The sequence below is a fragment of the Moschus berezovskii genome, chromosome 5 (genome assembly GCF_049115385.1).
Source record: "Moschus berezovskii isolate FMDL1 chromosome 5, NW_MosBer_1.0, whole genome shotgun sequence".
Classification (NCBI taxonomy): Eukaryota; Metazoa; Chordata; class Mammalia; order Artiodactyla; family Moschidae; genus Moschus; species Moschus berezovskii.
The window spans coordinates 6,880,599-6,906,702 of record NC_142464.1 but is presented as its reverse complement, the minus strand read 5'-3'; the positions used below and the strand labels follow the sequence as shown (position 1 = coordinate 6,906,702).

The 26,104-nt window shown below is 37.4% G+C and overlaps 1 protein-coding gene across 1 annotated transcript in view; it reads right to left on the bottom strand.

The window, feature by feature from the left end:
- The window catches only part of MARCHF1 (membrane associated ring-CH-type finger 1), a 688,453-nt gene that overhangs the window by 485,723 nt on the left and 176,626 nt on the right, over positions 1-26,104 (bottom strand). The window contains exon 4 of the mRNA XM_088836140.1: positions 16,408-16,556. Coding sequence (XP_088692266.1) covers positions 16,408-16,556 — 149 coding nt within the window. The remainder of the gene's footprint in view (positions 1-16,407; positions 16,557-26,104) is intronic.

The following is a 26,104-nucleotide window of genomic DNA, read 5'->3' as shown; positions in this document are numbered from 1 at the left end:
TGTTTTGACACACAGCTCCTCTTCACTAGGAAGTTTCACTGTCCTCTCAAAGGAAGCCACTTTCATGGGGGCCACTGAATTATTACAGCCTTCATACTAAGACTACCTGTTGGATATCAGAGCTGAAAAAAGTACACAAAGCATTTAGTTAATTTCACTACCTATAGAAAGTTTTCCAGCAGGCAGGTAACTAGATGTGAGCAGAGAAAGGAGAACATGGGCCAGGAGGCCAGAAACCACACATCTTGTAAACAGAAGGAGTCCATGGGCAGACAAAGAAAAGCAGGAACCTTCAGACTGATAGGAAATCACACATTTTGGGGTGATATGGTCCTGGAGCAGACGAATAAAGGAGGAGAAAGGCTGGAATCTCCACATCTGGATGTAACCTGCTGCTCATTATGCTCTCATTACAATAAAATTAACCTTGCAGGTAAGTTCCCCTCAGGCACCGAAGCCATGACACTTCTGATCTAAGCTAAAAAAGGACAAAAATCCCTTCTCCTCTTGGGAAGATGGAGCAGGGATGAAAGTAAGAGAATATGACATGCAAACACACTTTTCCCAGTGAATATTCTGCCTCTTCATTTGTATGCCCCTCCTAACCAGCCTGCCAAAGAAACCCAGGCCAGCTGCTTACCCATGTGCCCATACTCCCTGTAAGTGCATGCTCTACATATATACAATGGAATAGTATTCAGCCATGAAAAAGAAAAAATAATACCGTCTGCAACAGCATAGATAGACCTAGAGATTGTCATCCAGAATGAAGAAAGTCAGATGCAGAAAGAAAATATGATACTACTTATACATGGAATCAACAAAGAAAAAAGAGGGTACAAATGAACTTATTTACAAAACAGAAGTTGAGGGATATAAAAAACAAAACAAACAAAAATTATGGTTACCAGGAGATAAAAGGGAGGAGAGAGAAATTTGAAGATAGGGATTGACATACATGCACTATTATATATAAGGTAGGTTTGTAACTAATAAGAACTTTCTATTTAGCACAGGGAACTTTACTGAGTACTCCGTAATGCCCTATATGGTAAAAGAATCTAAAAGAGAGTGGATATATGTGTATGTATAACTGATTCACATTGCTGTACACCAGAAACTAACACAACATTGAAAATTAACTATATTCCAATAAAATTAAAATTAAAAAATTAATGAATCCTTACTTTACTTTTTTGACATCTCTCTCGTTTCTGAATTATTTCTGTGACAGGAGCCTAACATTCACCAGGAACAAAAATACTGTCTTGTTTTAGGTCAAATGTATTTCTCTAACTCAATTCCTGAAGATGGTTCTGTTTACTAACTATAGAAAATGTATTTTTAAAAGTAAACAAACTACAGGAGTGTAATTTTCATGTGATAAATGGCTTGTGTAGGGTGCTCTCTCCTCCCTGCAACCATCTTCTTCATATTGCCAACTCTCTGTGGCTTTTGGGGAACTTGAACTCCTACAGCTGGGCCAGTGACATGTAAGGGCTCTTCTAACACCCTATGTTGAGTCCCTATCCTATCCTACTTTTAACCTATTCGTTTATTTGTTTTGCTCACTAAATTCCTGAGGATGAGGACTATCATTTTTCCCAATACTATATATTTACTGCATAGAGCAGTGCTTCACACACAGCTGACTTTCAATAGAGAGTAGTTAAATGAATAAATGAGAATGCATTGTAAACTGCTTGATAACTATAACTCACATAATTCTGAATCACTCATTCCATGGTGATTTATTTATCCTTATTTCATTCCATGATAGCAGAAAGTTTTGGAGTCCCAAACTGTAACTCAATAATATACAGCCCTGGATGCCAAACAATTCATTCATCAGGCAGTGCAAATAACACAGTGATGAGTTAGTAGAGCAGTTGCTCTAGATTAGCATCATATATCATGTGATGCAACTGTCAAACGTTTATACGAAGAAAATATGCTCTATGAAGTAGCATAGAGCTCAGGATTCCTGTTCTACCACTTTTCTAATCTTTCTGGACCTTAGTTTCTCTGCCTGTGTCTTGAGAACAGCATACCTGCTTTCAGGGTTACCAGGACATCTAAATTCATCAGCATAGAACAGGAATTAAAAATATTCTTATCATATTATTGGTAATTGTGTTTTGAGATATAAATGTTTCTGTGAGCTCTATCCTATTTGTCTCTTGATTATTGCTCAGATTCTTCAGGACCACTCTGACATGTTCCATTTATTTCCAGGTACAATTTTCATTCTAAGGCAAAAACAAGCTGATTTGACAAATAGGACATTGATTTGTCCTGCCTGTCCCCTTTCTATAAAACATGATAACACTCCACAAAAACCAACACAAAGAAGACACTGGGTCACTTGTGTGTGGAGAGAAAGAAGGCACCCCAATTCCACATATGCCCATTTGGGTACACATAATAATGATCATTCGGTTTCAGATAATTAAATTGGGATACTGGGAAATCAGTGTGTTCCAAATAGTACTAACTGTAGAATTAAAGTATTGAGAAATAAATGTCTTTTTGAGGTGCTCACAATTTGATTTATATCTAAATGAAACAGATAGACATGACATATTTTGATAAAGAACAGCTCTGAACATGATCTCATGACTAATTCTGTAGAGGAAAAGATTTTGTCTTCTGAGGAGCATTTTTAGATAAATCATTACTATTGTGAATAATGATGTTTTCACATTCTTCAGTAACTATACATTTAAAGTTCATACATGACTTTAAACTGCATGGTGAATGTAACCTTTCTTCATGATGTGACATTTAAAACACCAGTCTTACCCTTTGCAGTTTTCAATTCAGTCTGTATCCATAACAACCATTGGGATATATTTTTAATGATTTACTTAGTTACAAAAATCAAAACTCTTGAAAAGCATGGTGACTTTTATTCCATTGCCCTCCGTTTTTTATAGTTATTCTAAGTATGGATATGAGAGTTAGACTGTGAAGAAAGCTGATCGCCAAAGAATTGATGCTTTTGAACTGTGGTGTTTGAGAAAACTCTTGAAAGTCCCTTAGACTGCAAGGAGATCCAACCAGTCCATTCTAAAGGAGATCAATCCTGGGTGTTCATTGGAAGGACTGATGCTAAAGCTGAAACTGCAATACATTGGTCACCTCATGCGACAAATTGACTCACTGGAAAAGACTCTGATGCTGGGAAAGGTTGGGGGTGGGAGGAGAAGGGGACGACAGAGAATGAGATGGCTGGATGGCATCACCGACTCTGTGGACATGAGTTTGAGTGAACTCTGGGAGTTGGTGATGGACAGGGAGGCCTGGCGTGCTGTGATTCATGGGGTTGTGGAGAGTCGGACACGACTGAGCAACTGAACTGAATTGAAGAAATCATTTTCCTTTTCACTTACTATTTACTATTGCCTTTTGGAGAGCTTAGTAAAGTCTCTGTAATAGTGATTAGAAGTAATAACTGATAAATGATCAAATGTGAAAGAATCAAAAAGAGGAAGAAAATGAAGTTTTAAAAAAGGCACTCCTGAAAACTCTATCTGCCCTGACAATTATTTTCCAAATGTATAAAGGCCATCACACAATAAGCAGCTAGCACACTTGTTCAGATATGGAAAGAAATAAGGGTGCTGCTGCAGCTGGTGCTAAGTCACTTTGAGCCTAAGAAAAATAAGTCAATAGGTTTAATGAGAAATTTAACATACTCAAGCTTCTCTTTTTATTTACCTTTTCTTTGGTTTCTAAGAGAGGTTATGTTTGTGGGCAATATCAGTTCATTTGCTGTAGGCAGATATATGATTTTGCCCCACAAACATAACCTCTCTTAGAAACCAAAGAAAAGGTAAATAAAAAGAGAAGCTTGAGTATGTTAAATTGAGGAAGATGACTGGTAAATAATAATTGGAAAATGTTTAATTTATCATTTAATTATTAATACAAACATATCAATTCTTTTTTTTTCTTTTAATTTACTTTTTTATTGAAGGATAATTGCTTTACAGAATTTTGCTGTTTTCTGTCAAACCTCAACCTGAATCAGCCATGGTTATACATATATCCCCTTCCTTTTGAACTTCCCTCCCATCTCCCTCCCCATCCCACTAAGAATCTCAAACAGGGACATATCAATTCTTAGTAGGAATACATTTGCATTTCATTGTCTCATGCATTGGGGAAGCTATATACGATATTTAAAAAAATTTTTTTTTTAAATTGAGGTTTAGTCACTTCACAAATGCTGTGTTGGTTGCTGCTATACAGCAAAGTGAATTAGCCATATGTATACACATATGCGGAGAAGGCAATGGCAAGCCACTCCAGTACTCTTGCCTGGAAAATCCCATGGATGGAGGAGCCTGGTAGGCTGCAGTCCGTGGGGTCGCTACGAGTCGGACACGACTGAGCGACTTCACTTTCACTTTTCACTTTCACACATTGGAGAAGGAAATGGCAACCCACTCCAGTGTTCTTGTTCTTGCCTGGAGAATCCCAGGGACGGGGGAGCATGCTGGGCTGCCGTCTATGGGGTCGCACAGAGTCGGACACGACTGAAGTGACTTAGCAGCAGCAGCAGCAGCAGCATACACATATGCTGAAGCCTGAAGCCTGGCTTGGAGAATTTTGAGCATGACTGTACTAGCGTATGAGATGAGTGCAATTGTGCGATAGTTTGAGCATTCTTTGGCATTGCCTTTCTTTGGGATTGGAATGAAGACTGACCTTTTCCAGTCCTGTGGCCACTGCTGAGCTTTCCAAATTTGCTGGAATATTGAGTGCAGCACGTTCACAGCATCATCTTTCAAGATTTGAAATAGTTCAACTGGAATTCCGTCACTTCCACTAACTTTGTTCGTAGTGATGCTTTCTAAGGCCCACTTGACTTCACATTCCAAGATGTCTGGCTCTAGGTCAGTGATCACGTTATCGTGACCATCTTGGTCATGAAGATCTTTTTTGTACAGTTCTTCTGTGTATTCTTGCCACCTCTTCTTAATATCTTCTGCTTCTATTAGGTCCATACTATTTCTGTCCTTTATCAAGTCAATCTTTGCATGAAATGTTCCTTTGGTATCTCTAATTTTCTTGAAAAGATTACTTGTTTTTCCAATTCTGTAGTTTTCCTATTTTTTTGCATTGATCACTGAGGAAGGCTTTCTTATCTCTCCTTGCTATTCTTTGGAACTCTGCATTCAGATGCTTATATCTTTCCTTTTCTCCATTGCTTCTTGCTTCTCTTCTTTTCACAGCTATTTGTAAGGCCTCCTCAGACAGCCATTTTGTTTTTTTTTTTCGCGTTTCTTATCCATGGGGATGGTCTTGGTCCCTGTCTCCTGCACAATGTCACGAACCTCCATCCAGAGTTCATTAGGCACTCTATCTATCAGATATAGTCCCTTAAATCTATTTCTCACTTCCACTGTATAATCATAAGGGATTTGATTTAAGTCATATATGAATGGTCTAGTGGTTTTCTCTACTTTCTTCAATTTAAGTCTGAATTTGGCAATAAGGAGTTCATGATCTGAGCCACAGTCAGCTCCTGGTCTTGTTTTTGCTAACCTTATACAGCTTCTCCACCTTCGGCTGCAAAGAATCTAATCAATCTGATTTCGGTAGTAAAGTCATGCTCAAAATTCTCCAAGCTAGGCTTCAGCAATATGTGAACCGAGAACTTCCAGATGTTCAAGCAGGTCTTAGAAAAGGCAGAGGCACCAGAGATCAAATTGCCAACATCCACTGGATCATGGAGAAAGTAAGAGAGTTCTAGAAAAACATCTATTTCTGCTTCACTGACTATGCCAAAGCCTTTGACTGTGTGGATCACAATAAACTGTGGAAAATTCTGAAAGAGATGGGAATACCAGACCACCTGACCTGCCTCTTGAGAAACTTGTATGCAGATCAGGAAGCAACAGTCAGAACTGGACATGGAACAACAGACTGGTTCCAAATAGGAAAAGGTGTACGTCAAGGTTGTATATTGTCACCCTGCATATTTAACTTCTATGCAGAGTACATCATGAGGAACGCTGGGCTGGAAGAAGCACAAGCTGGAATCAAGATTGCTGGGAGAAATATCAATAACCTCAGATGCAGATGACACCACCCTTATGGCAGAAAGTGAAGAGGACCTAAAAAGCCTCTTGATGAAAGTGAAAGAGGAGAGTGAAAAGGTTGGCTTGAAGCTCAACATTCAGAAAACAAAGATCATGGCATCTGGTCCCATCACTTCATGGGAAATAGATGGGGAAACAGTGGAAACAGTGTCAGAGTTTATTTTTTGGGGCTCCAAAATCACTGCAGATGCTGATTGCAGCCAGGAAATTAAAAGACGCTTACTCCTTGGAAGGTAAGTTATGACCACCCTAGATAATATATTAAAAAGCAGAGACATTACTTTGCCAACAAAGGTCCATCTAGTCAAGGCTATGGTTTTTCTCTTGGTCATGTATGGATGTGAGAGTTGGACTGTGAAGAAAGCTGGTCGCCAAAGAATTGATGCTTTTGAACTGTGGTGTTGAAGAAGACTCTTGAGAATCCCTTGGACTGCAAGGGGATCCAACCAGTCCATTCCAAAGGAGATCAATCTGGGTGTTCATTGGAAGGACTATGCTAAAGCTGAAACCCCAATACTTTGGCCACCTCACGCGACGAGTTGACTCACTGGAAAAGACTCTGATGCTGGGAAGGATTGGGGGTGGGAGGAGAAGTGGACGACAGAGAATGAGATGGTTGGATAGCATCACCGACTCGATGGACATGAGTTTGAGTGAACTCCGGAAGTTGGTGATGGACAGGGAGGCCTGGCGTGCTGTGATTCATGGGGTCGCAATGAGTCGGACACAACTGAGTGACTGAACTGATACCTCAAATGGTAAAAAATCTGCCTGCAGTGCAAGAGACCCAGGTTTGATCCATGGGTCAGAAAGATCCTCTGGAGAAGGGAATGGCAATCCTCTCCAGTATTCTTGCCAGAAGAATCCCATGAAGGGGGAGCCTAGCAGGCTACAGTCACGAAGAGTCAGACATGACTGAAGTGACTTAACACGCACATTCAATATATTCTAATCAATTCAAGCAACATCATTGCTAAAGTTACTAATAAAAGGCAAGTAATTTAAAACATGTTAATTTTGAATACAAAATCCTACTAGACTTGGATGTGGTTATTTTCAATAGCACGTGATCTTCTTCACTCCATCTTACAATGGATAATTACAAGTTATTATTCATTATTTACTCCATCTCATTATTAGAAGTTTTGGCATGAAAGTGTCTGAATTTATAGCAAATTGGAAAAATCTTGGGATTTAAAATCAGACAGAAATCTGAGTCACCAATTCTTTCTTACTCACCACCAAGGTGAATTATTTTACTTTTTAAAAACGAATACACTATCTTCCCTTGCAATATACCAAAACTATCAACTTCTTAAAATGGATTTGGTATATAAATAACCTAGATACTAGAAGTCCTTGGTCCTTATGATCTAGAGTAATTTGTTAACCTCTTAACAACATCTCCATTTCATTATATATTTGAATAATTATATTACATATAATTCAGTATGATTGCAAATTATAATGACACAATGAACATAAATATTGTTTGAAAATTATATTGCAAATATGTACCTTATTAAAAATAATTTTAATTATATAAATATATATATATATATATATTTTTTTTCCCTAGAAGCAAGTACCTCATCTCAAATCATGTACACAGAAGGATAGAAATGTGCCCTGAGCAGATGAATGCGTGTTTTAAAGTGGCAAACCACTTCATCTAACACATCGATTGTTACTTTGCTGTTTTTTATCTATCTGTAGACTATTTATAGCCTTAACGTTCAGTTCAGTTTAGTCGTTCAGTCGTGTCCAACTCTTTGTGACCCCATAGATTGCAGCATGCTAGGCTCCTCTGTCCATCACCAACTCCTGTAATTTACTGAAACTCATGTCCACTGAGTCAGTGATGCCATCCAACCATCTCATCTTCTGTCATCCTCTTCTCCTTCCCTCAATCTTTCCCAGCAAAAGGGTCTCTTCAAATGAGTCAGTTCTTCGCATCAGGTAGCCAAAGTATTAGAGCTTCAGCTTCAGCATCAGTCCTTCCAATGAATATTCAGGACTGATTTCCTTTAGGATCGACTGATTTGATCTCTTTGCAGTCCAAGGGACTCCCAAGTCCACACCACAGTGGACTTATCCACTTTTCCAACACCACAGTTCAAAAGCAACAATTTTTTGGCACTCAACTTTGTTTATAGACCAACTCTCACATCCATATCTGACTACTGGAAAAACCGTTGCTTTGACTAGATGGACCTTTGTTGGCAAAGTAATGTCTCTGCTTTTTAATATGTTGTCTACGTTGGTGATAGCTTTTCTTCCAAGGAGCAAGCGTCTTAATTTTATGGCTGCAGTCACCATCTGCAGTGATTTTGGAGCCCCCCAAATTTAAAATTTCTCACTGTTTCCATTGTTTCCCCATCTATTTGCCATGAAGTGACTGGACTGGGTGCCATGAACATAATTTTCTGAATGTTGAGTTTTAAGCCAAATTTTTCACTCTCCTCTTTCACTTTTATCAAGAGGCTCTTTAGGTTTTAAAGAGCCATCACTAATAATAACCTTAAAGAGCCATCATTAATTGTAGAAAAGTAACTTTCCATGGAGTCGTTGATGACTACCCAAAATGACATTTTTTGATCTCCCTGTTTTGAGTTCCACAGATTTTTAAGCTTTATTCCCATAAAGTCTCTCACCTTCTTATTTCAGTTTCTTATTGCTTCAGTTTCCTTTTCTCTCATTTTGAATCTAATGTTGAGCTCTCTTTGATTCAGAAAATTGCTTAAGTGTAAGACCCTGATGCTGGAAAAGATTGAAGGCAAAAGGAGAAGAGAGAGGCAGAGGATGAGATGGTTAGAAAGTGTCACTGACTCGGTGGACATGAATCTGAGCAAACTTTCAGAGATAGTGAAGGACAGGGAAGACTGGCATGGGTTTGCAAAAAGCCAGACACGACTTTGTGACTGAACAGTTACAAGGTAGTCAATATAAGCTATTTTTTGTTTTGTTTTTAACATGAAAACTTGTATTATAATAAATTTGAAGGATTTCTTTCCTGTCCGTCATACAAGAGGTTCCCTCATCCCATTGGTTACAATTACAAAGATGGTTGCTTAATAAGCATCTCTGAAATCCTTCAATAATCTTATTAAACTTAAGAAATTTTAGGCTATGTAGGCATTTTCTGAATTTAGAAAGTAGAGAGTCTGAACTGCCTTATGGATAAAAAAAATTAAAACACTATTTTTTTCAATTAGGTTAGTTATTGAGGATACAATGGTGAAACTGACCATAGTTATGTCAGCCAATGCAGGGAAGAAAATAATATATCAGACACAAATACTTATGAAATTATAATGAAATGGCCATATTTGTCTCTATGCCACATTATAATGTATTATTATCTCATTGTATTTAGCTGCTGCTGCTGCTAAGTCACTTCAGTCGTGTCCGACTCTGTGTGACCCCATAGACGGAAGCCCACCAGGCTCCCCCGTCCCTGGGATTCTCCAGGCAAGAACACTGGAGTGGGTTGTCATTTCCTTCTCCAATGTGTGAAAGTGAAAAGTGAAAGTGAAGTCACTCAGTCGTGTCCGACCCTTAGTGACCCCACGGACTGCAGCCTACCAAGCTCCTCCATCCATGGGATTTTCTAGACAAGAATACTGGAGTGGCTTGCCAAATGTATACAATTCAAATAATGACCTTTCTCCCCCAACCGAAGGACAGGAGAGCAGCCATCTGCATTTAGACTGTCTGGGCTGATGGAAACCTAGCTTCAGCTCAGTCACTGTGCGCAAGCTTTAAATTTGTCTATAACTCAATTTCTTTATCCACAAAACAGGGATAATAATCATGCCTACCTCATCAGGCCTTGTAATGTTATATATGAGATGATGTGTGAAATGCTTAGAAAAGTTCCCAGCAGATAATAATCAGTCATATCCTCTTCATCCTCCTTTTCTTCTGGCCCTGTCTCCTCCCCTTCCTCCTCCTCCTCATCATGTTTAGATGGAGTATGATTTGTTCAGAAAAACTTCAAATGCTCTGATGACAACAGAGGGAACCAGTATTATTGTACAATAATAATAAAAGCCTGGTTTTACAAATTGAAATGCAGGACAAAAGTGCTACTATTCAAAGCAGAATCCAACCATGGTAGAAGCTGACTGAGTACTCTCAGTTTCCCTGTTTGGGTCATATAGGAAAGCTTTCTTTCCCATCATTCTGACAGGTACACTGGGATATGTCATTGGTTCCACTCCATGTTGCCAAGATACAATGATGCATATCACTTCCGAACATAACCATGTATCTCCATGATCATCTATTTATGATCTGTCCCTTATCTAATAAACTTATTCCAAGGCCTATGTTTAAGACATAAAGATGGGAGATATTTTTAAGACATTTCAGGAAGATTCCTTGGAGAAGGAAATGGCAATCCACTCCAGTATTCTTGCCTGGAGCGAAAAAGCCTCGCGGGCTAAAGTCCATGGTCCTGCAAGAGTGAGACACGACTTGGCAACTAAACCACCAACCAACCACCACCAGACATGTTTAAGACATGAGAGGGGAGGAGTAGAGATATCTGCATTCATTGTTGGAGGATCAAATGTCCTGTATCAGACTGAGCAATGCGTGAAAGTAAACCCTTATTATTCTAAGCTTTTGAAATTTCTGAGTTTGTTGAAGCTTCTATTCTTAATTTTCTCTACTGATTACTAAGTTAATACCACCCAGTTTTAAAAACATTCTTCTATATTCTGTTCCAAGATACTGAAGTTGGGAGCTTTTAAACTAGACATCTCCTTTGACATTTACTTCTTGGTCAGGTCCTGTCAATGCTTAAAAGATCTTCAGGTCAATAAACATGGTAAGTTATAGAACTATGAACTAATACAAGATTATTGTTTTAAGCCATTCAGTCAGTTCAGTTCAGTCGCTCAGTCGAGTCTGACTCTTTGCCATACCATAAATCACAGCACGCCAGGCCTCCTTGTCCATCACCAACTCCCAGAGTTCACTCAAACTCATGTCCATAGAGTCGGTGATGCCATCCAGCCATCTCATTCTCTGTCGTCCCCTTCTTCTCCCACCCCCAATCCTTCCCAGCATCAGAGTCTTTTCCAGTGAGTCAATTCGTCGCATGAGGTGGCCAAAGTATTGCAGTTTCAGCTTTAGCATCAGTCCCTCCAATGAACAGCCAGGACTGATCTCCTTTAGGATGGACTGGTTGGATCTCCTTGCAGTCCAAGGGACTCTCAAGAGTCTTCTCCAACACCACAGTTCAAAAGCATCAATTCTTCGGCAATCAGCTTTCTTCACAGTCCAACTCTACATCCGTACATGACCACGGGAAAAACCATAGCCTTGACTAGACGGATAGTTTACGACAATGTTATGCAGCTATAGAAAACTAACACAATTGACTTGTCTTTAATTTTAATGTAAATATTTCTAAAGCTCTACAGTTATATAAGCTATTTTTAAAGTCTTAATAAATGTATCTTATCAAATTAAAGAACACTCTTTCTGTTTTCCATTTATAATTGTTTAAGTTAAAAATCAATGTAGATATATTTTTAGTAACTTTTCAGAAACTGTAATAGAATCATATGGTGTTTCTCTACTCAAAGTAAAACCAATATATAGCTTAAAAAAATAATAACAGAAATCAAAAGACAGGAGGAGAGAGAAGACTCTTTTTCTGTAGGATATGCCAGCAAGGATTCTCTGAGTCAACAGTGGAAGGTGGGTCCAGTTTCTAAGTTTTTTTCTTCTGTTTTGTTGTTTTCACACTCCCTGAACTGTTTTTACTGCACCAACTCCTTTTCCCACTTGAATATATAAGGATTGCATTCCTTTCATGGATACTTGTCCTAAATTCTCAGAGTCCTTCCTCTGAGCTCCAAGTTTCCTGCACGGTTGAAAGTTAAGAATTGGACACCTTCTAGAAGCTTCGGTATAGTTCTGAGCATCTCAGTCAACATTTTAGGTTCTAGTAACTCTAGCCTCCTGTCTGTGTTACTCTTTTGTATGTGTGGTTGCTAGTTCTCGCGATCAACTTGTGCAACTTTCTGACATTTTAAGTCTTCCAGTAGCAGGTTAAATAATTTTTATATCATATTTTCTGTAAAATCACAGCTTTCTGTTTTTTTTTTTTTAGTGTGCTGCAGCTTTTATAACTATCCAAATACAGAAATCAGCAGCCAAAGTTTGTGCTACTATAATGAATATCACAAATATGTGGCTTTTGTTTAATGTTTAAGCAACAGGGAGCAAGGGAACTGATTTACAAAGGTAGAAAGTAATTCATCTTTATGAAGTTTGGGCATCAGTTCAGTTCAGCTCAGTTCATTTGCTCAGTCGTGTCCGACTCTTTGCGACCCCATGAATTGCAGCACGGCAGGCCTCCTTGTCCATCACCAACTCCAGGAGTTCACCCAAACTCATATGCATCGAGTCGGTGATGCCATCCAGCCATCTCATCCTCTGTCGTCCCCTTCTCCTCCTGCCCGCAATCCCTCCCAGCATCAGAGTCTTTTCCAGTGAGTCAACTCTTCGTATGAGGTGGTCAAAAAATTGGAGTTTCAGCTTTAGCATCAGTCCTTCCAATTAACACTCAGGAATGATCTCCTTTAGAATGGACTGGTTGGATCTCCTTGCAGTCCAAGGGATTCTCAAGAGTCTTCTCCAACACCACAGTTCAAAAGCATCAATTCTTCAGCTCTCAACTTTCTTTACAGCCCAACTCTCACATCCATACATGACCACGGGAAAAACCATAGACTTGACCAGACGGACCTTTGTTGGCAAAATAATGTCTCTGCTTTTTAATCTAGGTTGGTCATAACTTTCCTTCTAAGGAGTAAGCATCTTTTAATTTCATGGCTTCAGTCACCATCTGCAGTGATTTTGGAGCCCAGAAAAATAAAGTCTGACACTGTTTCCACTACTTTTCCATCTATTTCCCATGAAGTGGTTGGACCAGATGCCATGATCTTTGTTTTCTGAATGTTGAGTTTTAAGCCAACTTTTTCACTCTCCTCTTTCACTTTCATCAAGAGGCTTTTTAGTTCTTCTTCACTTTCTGCCATAAGGATGGTGTCATCTGCATATCTGAGGTTATTGATATTTCTCCTGGCGATCTTGATTCCAGCTTGTGCTTCATCCAGCCCAGCGTTTCTCATGATGTACTCTGCATATGTTAAATAAGCAGGGTGACAATAACTCTTGGCAAAATCTCTATTTGAATTAACTCAAGAGGCAGAGCCTAGGCCTGTTGGGCTGGCAACACTCAAACTATATTGAAAATCAAAACATCATAATGTATGTTAGCTACTCTCTGCTACATTCAGCAAGGTGTTACAGGAGAAATGTGAGCTCAGGAAGTACATGGTTTATGTGAAAGCAGATCTGACCAAAAATAGGTAGAATCCAGAATTTTCAGGGTTTGCTAGACCCAATGTATGGCTTCTTATAAACCCCAACTAGTATATCTGACCTTGAAGTGAGTAACAAAGTTCCAATGAAAAGTTATATTTGAATACAGTGACTGAAGGCTAATATGATATTTAAAGCTGACACTGAGTGGACCTTCTCAGCTGAACAAAGTATCTCTAGACAAAGATGTTGAGGACGTGGTCCTCCTGTCTGCTTTTCAACATAAGATCATGAGAAAAGGGCATGGATAATTGGGGATTAAAGACAACAAAGAAAGAACTTTCCTAGACACACAGACTATCAGGAAGCAAAGAAAAATTAGGACCCAAGCAGATTTCCGAGGACTGTAATACTAAAATACCATTATTCCAGAAGCATGAGCTTTGAAATACTTAAGACTTAAAACAACTCTTGGCCCCATAATTTTCCCTAAGCAGGGGAAAAAAAAAAAAAAAGGATGTGATATAAATTTCTGTAGACACTTCAAATGTGAACAGGAACAATAATAGAAAAGGAAGAACTTCTCAGAAGGCATATCTAGAGGCTAGAGAGAAGGATGTCCAAGTGAGATCTCCTAGGGAGCAGGGTCAAAGTCAATTCAAGGAGCCTCCTTTACCTCTCAGTCAGAAAGACTTGATAATGCCTGTGTAGCAGGAATTGACCATCTGATTCTCTCTCTTTCCAACATGAGTGCTTATTGTGATTTCCCTTTTGCTACCCCTCTTCTGCTTACTGGGTATGTATGTATGTTGGGAGCTGGTTGAAAGGTACAGATAATTTATTTATAGGTGATTCACCATGACATCATTAGATAAGGATGATGAATAACCAAAGACTATGGACTTGAGCAAACTCCAGGAGATACTGAAGGACAGGGAAGCCTGGTGTGCTGTAGTTCATGGGGTCTCAAAAAGCTGGACACAACTTAGCGACTGAACAACAACAATAATGGACTTGAATGGAATTCAATGAACGAAAGAATTTTTAGTTCTCTCTCTTGGAAAACAATGATTCTTCTTCATGAAAGAGTAGAAGCGTGACATGACTATGTGGTGACAAGAGGATGGACTGTGGCAAAGGTGTGCTAAGTGCTCGCTAGTTCCATCCTCTTGTCCTGTCCCTATGACTTCCTGACACTCACCAGCCTCCTTTGCAGTTCAGACGGGTCCCAGTGGAAGGATGCCTACACATTACAGTTTGCTCCATAATACCTCATGCACCATGAACCACATAGCCTTTTCCTTTCCTCAATGACCTAAGAGCTCGTGTGCTTAAGAAGGCAGGATAGAAAGATGGATGGAGTCTGAGCAATCAGTGAACCTTTGACAGTGACCCTCCAAGGAGAACTGCCCTAGACATGTACACTATGGCATAAGAAATACTTTATTTTTCTTAGATTTGGGTTATGTTACAGTGACTGCAGGCTATCGCCCTAATACAGCAAGACCTACCTTGAGAAGGAAGGATTCTAGTAATCCTATGAGTGAGATTTCCAAGCTAAGTGACACTAGGAAAGTCATTTAATTTCTCTGGGCCACATTACATGTATGTAAAATAAAGCTAATATTAAGTTACCCAAAATTATAAGAAAAATCCAAGCTAAATGTTTGCTCAAGGTTGTTTTCTGGTTTGGATCTATGGTTCTACTAAATAACAATTAAACACTAAAGCCACTATAATGAGATCACAGAAGTAATATATTCATTGAAAAATTTTTACCTATTTCATGATACCTACAAAGTTCAGCTTTATGTATACATATTGTGCAACATGTATTTTGAGTGGTGTTAACTTATGTTAAGCAGTTTTATTGAAAACAGTAATTTACAAAGGAGTATTTTAGAGTCAGAGGGACCATTGCAGATGATAATTTCAAAGAATTTATTCCCCAGAACTTTGACTGTCCAATCAAATTGCAGTTTTTCTTTTAATACCGTCAGCCCTTTTCCCCACTGTCTAAGACAAATGAAATTAAATAGGATTCCCACTTCTATGTTTCATCAGTTGAAAGCCTATTCTTTCCAATGGTGTCTATTTAAATTTGCTCAATAATATTTGTTCAGGATTACTATTTTTATGTAAAATAATAGAAATTATCAAATAACTCAAAAGCAAAAAGAAACCTAAAACTTTTATATATGTTTAATTACATGTTCATCAATTAATAAACCAGGCCAATGAAAACACATGTGTTCTTATAAACTGGTAAAAAAGTAATTAAAATACAACTAACATGTCAATTAAAACTTAGAGATTGAATGGGATCATCCTTCCTTAAAACAAAATGAAATATATAGCATGCAAAATCTTAACAAAGACCTTATAAAACCTCTTTTGCTAATAAGTTCTTTCCCTAATCACTGGAAAATAAAGCTAACTGAAGCCAAACATGTAAACTTAAAGCAGAAAAACAATACAAGAACATGTTTGTTATTGGTCTTCAAACAATTCTTGCAATTACTTAATTCACAATAGTATATCAAAATTATAACTTTTAAATCCATTTAAAGACATTTTTAGAATATAGGAAAATACAGAAGGTATGATACTGATTTTTTCATTATTTTCGATAAACCTATTTGTTTCCCTCTATTGATTCCATTAAAAAAAATGTAGAATGCAAGAGATGAACTTTAAATGTCTCTTTAAGGTCACTGACATAATGGATGGGCAATGTCCAAAGAAACAGAAAGAAAAATAAATTGTTGTTTAATCTGAATTAAATTCTAAATTCTATAAAATTATGATAATTACTACCCATTAAACAACATCTATGTAAACAATATAATCCATTGCAAAGCAGAGAACTGTTAACTTAGGAAGCCCTTCCCTCCCCGCCATTCCGTCAGCATCCATTCACACAAGCCATTTGAGGTGCCATGGCTACACTCACCAGTGTGGAGGCTTGCGAGGTATCAGCCCACTCCTCTGAGCCCTCTGGGGTCCGAGTGGTGTTAGGAATCCTGCGAGGATTACAGGCTATTGCTTCACACCAGCCCAGCATTTTCTCCTTCCTCTTATCCCTTTTCAATTTCTGAAATCCTGAAAATAATGTACATTCCCTGAAACAGGTCACTTGCTTTAGTTGTCTGTTTTTGGAATATGTGCATCATTGAAATTAAATATGCAACTGAATAAAATACCAGTGGAGAAACTTTATTTTAGCCAGGGGTTATGGGGAGGAAAAGAGGACATGCTATTAATTAAACCCTCAGGGCCACAAGGCAAGGCAGATAGTACTACTCAGAGCCTAATATTTCACACCCCAATTTGTGACATCAGGGATCAGTTTCTAATGAGGAGTCCCTGCTTGGGAAGCTAAGAACGGACCCAGTTCCTAGTATATCTACATATTTCAGTGACATCTAAAATTTGGCATAGCTTTTCAGCTGAATGTCTGTATCTGTAGGTACAGAATGAATTAAATACATGTCAGTGATAAAGATCACTCATTCTGTAAGAGGCATGATTAGCTCGCTCATTGTGAAAAAGTGAAAGTGAAAGTGAAGTTGCTCAGTCGTGTCCTATTCTTTGTGACCCCATGAACTGTAGTCTACCATACTGTAGCTCCCTCATAAAGTTCTGCCAAATAAAGAAGGAGACATTTTAGTGCAAGGATGGTCAATTTAGTATCTGAAACATATCATCAGTGCAATCTATTAAAATAATAATTAAAAAATCTCACTACATAATGAGTAAAAATATTCCACAACTCCTTCTAGTTTTCCAGAACTTCCCATTTAAGGGACTTTATTTTTTGTTTCTGAAAAAGTTATATCAACAATGACTTTTAATGTAATGAAGAAAACATTGTTTCCTTGTAAAGTTTTACAGCCTAGTTTTCCACTCCACCACCCTCAGTAATTAGAAATTGTTTATTGCAGGTCTTTTGTTAAATGAATTACACTGTCAATTAAATGCAAAAAATAATGTGGATTATTTTTCACAGCATCCGAAGCAATTAGCAATCTGGTGGTTTATAACATTTCAGAGATTCGAAATAGCACATTTCACAGGACTAAGAAAAATAACATTAAGAAAGGTTGCACTAGCAGACTGACGAGTTATTTCTGTAAATGACAAAATACTCAAGTGAAATGGATCTGAACAATATAAATAGGAAATTATTTTTTAAAACTTTCATAAAAATTAAATCTAAGATACTTAATAGATTGACTTTTTGAATAAGACTGGCAATCTCATATGAGTGAATCATTCATCTGAGGTACAGGGAAATGACGAATAGAGCTTCAAAACAATTGTTTGAATGATCAACAAATTATTAATGCTTGCCCCTTTAAACACATTGCTTGAAATTTATTGAAAACTCTTATCTATGTATTATAAAATATGCATACCCAACTAATTTGCATTCTACAGAGAGTAAATATTTCCACATTTTTGATGCGCAATATCTTGGTTAGTCATCAGTTTTTAATTACATTTCCTGAAGTGTGCTAAAAGCAAATGAAAATGTGTATATTTATCAAAAGCAGGGAGTAAAATGATACATAATGACCAAAAGAGTTTAATCAAGTACAAACAGATGTTCTACTTGTAAGTCATTTGCCATTAAAATAATTAACTCTATAATTAAATATAATTTTAGTGCTTATAATAAAATGTTGAATTCATGCATGAATAAAAAGCATAAAAATGTGTCCCACAAAATTATATCATCAGTACCCATTCTGGGATATGTTTTTAAAGGCAGCAGACTTGGTATCTCCTATTCAGTTTCTGAGACTAAACACAACAATTTAATTTCATTTGCAGCCTTTTCTCATGATAGTGATGGTATTCGTAGCTATGTTGCTCCTTATTCAATCAACATTAATCCTAAAGCATTTTTTGAGTCCCTATTATATTGTAGCTACTGAAGTAGGCATGGAAAGGCCATAAGAATAGGCTTACTTTCATTTTGAGTCAGATTCAATGCAATATTCTCGAGAATTTTAAAATCCAAGCATAAATAAAGACTGTTCCATACATTTGTGTCTCTTTTAATGCAAAGTAATTAGCTTCCAAATAAAAAAATCCAAGCATAACTAATATCTTCCAGACTCTAATATTTTAAACTTCTATACATATTTGCTCAACTTTAAAGTGACTGCTTGTCCTCTTTGATCTTAGAAGTCCTCATTGAACTTGGTTTTCCGCAAATCATTTTTTCTGAATTGTATGGTTGAATAAGTCATTGTGGCAGGGTTATTAAACTTGGGCTATACCTGCTGATGTAGTATAATAAACTATATTATATTAAATAATATTATATTATATATATTATAATAATTATTATATAATAAATATGCATATATTTATATTATTATTATAAATATAATAAACTCTCAGTTTTAGGAGTTTTTTGCATGTAACTTATTATCTTAATTCTAGGATGATTAAACAGGTTAATTCATCTAAGCGGTTAGAATATACACTCTTTTTACCTAAATAATGTGTTCATAATAACCATGGAATATTTACCATGGACACTGTCCTGTCTGTTGTGGGAAAACAGAAAAGAAACATGATATAAAGTCAGAAACTGGAAGACTGGAAAGCTTCTCATTAAACTTGGACATACTCAGATGAACGTTCACAAAGAAAATTAAACGTGTGAAACAACAAGAACAGTCTAACTAGAGAGTGTCACTTCAGTATTTTATTATATGAATGAACAATGTGTGAGATTATAAGAAGGGGCTCTGATGGTTACATTCTTATATCTGGACATTTGCATCATCTTATTAAAGTTTTATCTAACGATGTGCTCAGTATAATATGCATTCACTCACATTACCAGTTACCTTAGAGTCAAAGAATCATATCTGAAAGAAACCAATCTTTAAACTGCACCAAAGGAAGCAGCTTGAGTGTAAGTGAGTTGAGAGAGAGACAGGAATGAAAGATGTGCTGCACCATGTCATCCCATATATTCCTGTGGGGAAGTGACTGACGGTCACTAAAGACTATATCTTCTCTGTTATCACAAAAGACTCAGACTTGAGGTTACATTTCAGAACAGTGTTTTTGGGAACATTGATGACAACGTACAGATTGCAGAAAGTTTAGGTTATAGGTTTGAGATAACTAGGGGGTTAATAATGTTGATTGCTGAGCCTCTGAAGACTAATATTCCTGCATAGGCTTGTAACACTCATCGTATTCTTAAGTGTAAGAATGTAATGTCTGTCAGAAGTGTAGAAGATAGAAAGAATAAAAGAAAAGTAGGCCCCGGCAAGGGCCGCAAAAGAAATGTATAAATATTGATAAACTGGATGCTCTAAAAGGCATGAAGACTCTCGGAACAAGTGCAGAAGGAACAGTTCATAGTTTTGAAAACAAGATGTTATCCTGGGATCGGACTGTTTCTCAGCTGGTGTCTCAGAGTCACATGTTTTACATATCTGGTGAAAAATCTATAGATTGGAATATTAGTCTTAGTTACTGATTTGTTATTGATTACTGTTTCTTATTACTCAATGGTTAATGATCACTTTGTTCTTTGGCCCTGAAGGCCACATGAGTTATAGCTTCAGTTCAGTTCAGTTCAGTCGCTCAATTGTGTCCGATTCTTTGCGACACGTCAGGCCTCCCTGTCCATCACCAACTCCCAGAGTTCACTCAAACTCATGTCCATCGATTCGGTGATGCCATCCAGCCATCTCATTCTCTGTCGACCTCTTCTCCTCCTGCCCCCAATCCCTCCCAGCAGCAGAGTCTTTTCCAGTGAGTCAATTCGTCGCATGAGGTGGCCAAAGTATTTAGCATCAGTCCCTCCAACGAACACCCAGGACTGATCTCCTTTAGAATGGACTGGTTGGATCTCCTTGCAGTCCAAGGGACTCTCAAGACCCTTCTCCAACTCCACAGTTCAAAAGCGTCAATTCTTCGGCTATCAGCTTTCTTCACAGTCCCACTCTCACATCCACACATGACCATTGGAAAAACCATAGCCTTGACTAGCACTCCCCGCATATTCTTTCTTCAAGGCTGAAAGTATGATAAAGCTGGCCTGGATTCAGTTTTGGCACCTTCACCTTGGAGCAGTGTTAGTCCCCTGATCCTCGCTTCTCACTGTGTCTTGTGAACTTGCTTCTCAATGTGTCTTCACTTTTCAATTCTTGTGTCTCGTTTCTCATTCTCTTGCCCTATTGTGCTTTTGGAAACCCTGCTTGTCGAACCGGTCTGGACAAGAAGTGTAGACAAATTATGAACATTTCTAATTAACCCTAATTCACTTTAAACTCTAAGTATCATTAGGAATATATCAGAATGGAAAAGTGATTGATCATTAATTATTCATGTTAATTTCCATCTAACCATTGAACCAAGCTAATATGAGATGCAGCAATGAGCAGCTTATATAATGATCACAGGAAATTGAGATTTAATTAAGCTTACTTTTTAATATGCTTACACCTAGGAGACATTTAATTTAATAAATATAAGCACAGTGCATTTTCTGTGAACTAAATTGACAACAAATTAAAATTAGGTAGAAAAAATGCAAGGTAATTGCATATATGTCATAGAAAGTAATTTTCTTTTAATCAGGAAATATTTACTAAACACGTGCCATATACTGTGCTTGGAACTACTGGTAAAAGGATTAAAGAAATCTGGAGGGAATTCCTGGTGTTTGAGTGGTTAAAATTTCACCCTCCAATGCAGGGACATATGGGTACAATCCTTTGTTTGGAAGCTAACATCCTATGCCTTGTGGCCAAAAAGCCAAAAACATAAAGCAGAAGCAATATTGTAACAAATTCAATAAAGGCTTTAAAAATGGTCAAATAAAAAGAAAATCTTAAAAAGTATCTGGAGCTTTGAGGTAGAAGGGAAACTGACAAGTAGATCAACTTTTAACAACTGTGCAATGAGTATAATAAAAACTTTGAGAAAAGACCTTTGACTTAGTATCTGCTGAAGGAGACCATTGACTTTGGACAACTTTCTAAAGAAAATAAAATTACAAATAAATTACATGAAAATTAAAATTCTTACTACTCCAAAGGCTTCTACCACTGCCAGCTGTGCTACACAACTCCAGGGGCCTCTTTCCCATTGTCATCCACATAAATGGCACTGAGCTCCAGGGGTGCTCTTGATATACAAGCACTGTGTGAGCCGAGCTCCTGTAGGTAGCAGCCCAGCAGAAAGAGAGCCATGTTGATTTCTCTAGGTGAGACATATTACATGTACCTTACAATACCCCAAGTTTAAAGCAATTCAACCTTAAAATAAGAACTTTTATTTTCTGATAGAAAAAATGGCAGTGGCATGATTTTACCATGTCTGTCTATCTCTTCAACTCTTTCTTTCCTAAAAGGTTTCCCACTGAATGTCATATCCAGAAAAGTACAGTTAAGGGTCTGCTGTCTTTACCACATACATGTAACTGAGGAGGCTTCCTGAACTTGCTCATGTAGGCAATTATCCTCAAATTTGAGACTTGACAGTAGTCCTCATCTAAGAATTTGAAAGGATTTTTCCAACAAAAATTTTAGGGATTGGTTGTAAGTGTCCTTAAGAAATAGGCCTCAACTATTGAACACTTTCCCCCACCAATAAACATGAAGATCAATCTCTTTTATGAAAGAAACAACTTGCAAATAAGAAAACTAGCAGTTGGGAATAGGCTTCCCTTCCTCAGAGAATTAATGCTTGTTCTCTGAAAAGATGAGTGTGTGTGTGTGTGTGTGTGTGTGTGTGTGTGTGTGTGTGTGTGTGTGTTTCAGGAGTCCTCTCTAGACACTCAGAAGTCTATACCATATACCGAAAACAGCAACTTCTACTCTGGATGCCTGCATGAATGTTTTAAAGTGCTCACACACAACCGTGAATTGTCCTTGAAGACATGGAGTTCTAATGACCACCAAAGACTGGAAAGTCTTTAGACCATACCGTCTTTAAACTAGATAACTCTTTGTTAAATTTACTACTACGAAATGGAAGTATGTCCTGGGGGTCTTCTGATTTCTATGAGTGGAATGTGAGGTTTTCAAATGGACAGAGAGGTTCATAGTTGCCTTCTAGGATGTGGAACACTGATATAGAGACCAATACATAACTGTTGATAATAAAATAAATGAAAAGGTAAAGAAGAGCTCTCCCCTTTTGAGTAAAGCTAGGAAAGGGTGACTTCATAAGGTGACTAATGGTGAAGGTTTAAATTCCTAAGTGCTTTTGGCTTGGACTATAGAAAAGGTATGTTTAGTGTATAGTTTTCTTTTTAAAAAATCCTCCCTCTACCTTGCAGTTCCTCTTAGAAGCACCCATCTTTCTGTGAAGTTCTATAAATTACTTTAACCTTGTTAAGAAATCTGGGGATGAATAAAAATATGTCACATAAAAGGAAGAAGAGAGACTCTACTCTCCCCTCTGTTGGGGAAGTTCAGAGATAAGGTTTTCAAAGAGACATTCTTGGTATGAGCCACAACCCTAAGGTCCTTACAAAAGGAGGAAAGGGCAGCTCCCAGATCAGCAACTTTGGGAAAACTATAAAGCAGTGACTATTTCAGTCTTTTTCGTTTGTTTGTTTTGTTTCTAATTTTAATGGAAACATACTAGTTACAGTCAATATGTTCTACATTTTACCAATTTGAGTAGATAAGGAATTCATTCAAATGATATTGAGTTACTCATGGAAAATCTTAGAATGCTGAGGAACAGAAATACAGAGCCAGAAACAGTGCTCCAAATGATAACATAGAATTTGTGTGGTGAGGTCACCACTGCTGCTGCTTTACACAGAATCCCCAGCTTACTCGACTGCCACCATGGATTTTGGGCTCTCAGTATCCCTGCTACTGCCACCTGGGAACCTAGGGCTGCCCATCACCCAGATGGAATTTCCACAGCCTTTGTTCCTTTGTGTCATTAGCTTACTATTCCAGTCTTAATGCAAATGCAGATGAAGAGAGAGTCACATTCAAATACCCACACCAGAAATGAAGCGCTGTTCTTTAGCGATGGCAGACAAGCTTCTTCCTGAATGTGGTGCTCACTCAACACTTAGCACATAGGTTGGGTTGATCTTTGAGACGTCAAAAGTGAAGTATTAATATGATATTTGTTTTTCTCTTTCTGACTTACTTGAACACCAACAATTATTAGAGAAATCAAAACCATAATGAGGTACCACCTAATACTAGTCAACAAGACCATCATCACAAAATCTACAAACAATAAATGCTGGAGATGGTGTGGAGAAAGAGAAACCTCGTGCACCATAGGTGTGATTGTAAATTGATACAGTACCTATAGAGAACAGGAATGGAGGCTCCTTAAAAAACTGAAAATAGAACTACCATACCCCAGCAATCCCATTACTGGGCATATACCCTGAGAAAATTAACTTCCCAACAGAAATGCAAAGACCATGAAGAATGGAAAACAGAAAAGAGCACAACATACAAGAACTACGGGATTATTTCAAAGATGTAACACATGCATAATTCGAAACCAGAGAAGAAATAAAGATAACAAAGCATAAGAGATATTTGCAGAATACAAGGTTAATGTTCGAAAGATAAGTGTTTTCCTATATATTTGAGTGCCTATGCACTGTCAGTGAAGTTAAAATTTGACATCTTAAAAACAATACCACTTTCAATAACAATAAAAAAAGAAATATTTAGGTATACATTTAACAAAATTGTTAAAGGATCTTTGTATAAAACTATAATATTTTGATTGAAAAATTGGATAAAATCTAAATAAATACAACAAATTTTGTGTTCACGGATGACAAGATAATATTGTTAAGATGTCAGTTCTTACTACCTTGAGCTATAGTTTCAGCACAATCTCAATCAAAATTCTAAAAAGATGTTTTCGGAGATACTGACAAAAATACTCTGAAGTTTATATGGAGAGGCAAAACACCTAAAACAGCAAGCGCAATCATGAAGAAGAACAGAGCTGAGGATTCACACTATGAAGCTTCAAAATTTACCATAAATTTATAATAACCAAGTCAGTATGACATTAGCAAAAGAATGAACATATAAAACAATGGAAGACTGGAGAATCCTAAAACAAGCTAAAAGAACAGATAATTATTATGAACTCATCTTTAGAAAGGGGCAAAGGCAACTCAATGGAGAAAAGATAGATTTTTTTCAATAAATTGTTCTGGAAAACTGGATATCCAAAAGAAAAATAAATAAAATATAAACCAGAACCTTACACCTTTCATAAAAAATAACTCAAAATAGATCATAGGCTTCATTTAAATTGAAAACTATAAAATTTTAGAAGAAAAACAAAGGAGAATGACTTTGGGTGAGCAATGAAATATTAGATAGAACACTAAAATCCTGATCCATGAAAGAAAAACTGATGTTAGAATTTATTAAAATTATAAATTTATATTCTCTGAAAGACTTAAGGGAATGAAAACTCAAGTTATAGGGAGAAAATACTTGAAAACTGCGTATCAGATAAAGGACTTGCATCCAAAAAATTCAAAGAGCTCTTAAAGATCAATCATAAGAAAACAATTCTGGGGGAATTAACCTGCCAGACTTCAGACTCTACTACAAAACCACAGTCATCAAGACAGTATGGTACTTGCATCAAGACAGAAATATAGATCAATGGAACAAAATAGAAAGCCTAGAGATAAATCCATGCACCTATGGACACCTCATCTTTGACAAAGGAGGCCAGAATATAAAATGGAGAAAAGACAGTCTCTTTAACAAGTGGTGCTGGGAAAACTGGTCAGCCACTTGTAAAAGAATGAAACTAGAACACTTCCTAACACCATACACCAAAATAAACTCAAAATGGATTAGAGAGCTAAGTGTAAGACCAGAAACTATAAAACTCCTAGAGGAGAACATAGGCAAAACACTCTCTGACATAAATCACAGCAGGATCCTCCAAGACCCACCTCCCAGAATATTGGAAATAAAAGCAAAAATAAACAAATGGGACCTAATTAAAATCAAAAGCTTCTGCACAGCAAAGGAAACTCTAAGCAAGGTGAAAAGACAGCCTTCAGAATCGGAGAAAATAATAGCAAATGAAGCAACTGATAAAGGATTAATCTCCAAAATATACAAGCTCCAGCTCCTGCAGCTCAATTCCAGAAAAATAAATGACCCAATCAAAAAATGGGCCAAAGAACTAAACAGACATTTCTCCAAAGAAGACATAAAGATGGCTAACAAACACATGATACTCAACATCCCTTATAATCAGAGAAATGCAAATCAAAACCACAATGAGATACCACTTTACACCAGTGAGAAAGGCTGCTATCCAAAAGTCTACATGCAATAAATGCTGGAGAGGGTGTGGAGAGAAGGGAACCCTCTTACACTGTTGGTGGGAATGTAAACTAGTAGAGCCACTATGGAAAACAGTGTGGAGATTCCTCAAAAAACTGGAAATAGAACTGCCATATGATCCAGCAATCGCACTCCTGGGCATACACACCGAGGAAACCAGAATTGAAAGAGATACATGTACTCCAATGTTCATTGAAGCACTGTTTATAATAGCCAGGACATGGAAGCAATCTAGATGTCCATCTGCAGACGAATGGACAAGAAAGCTTTGGTACATATACACAATGG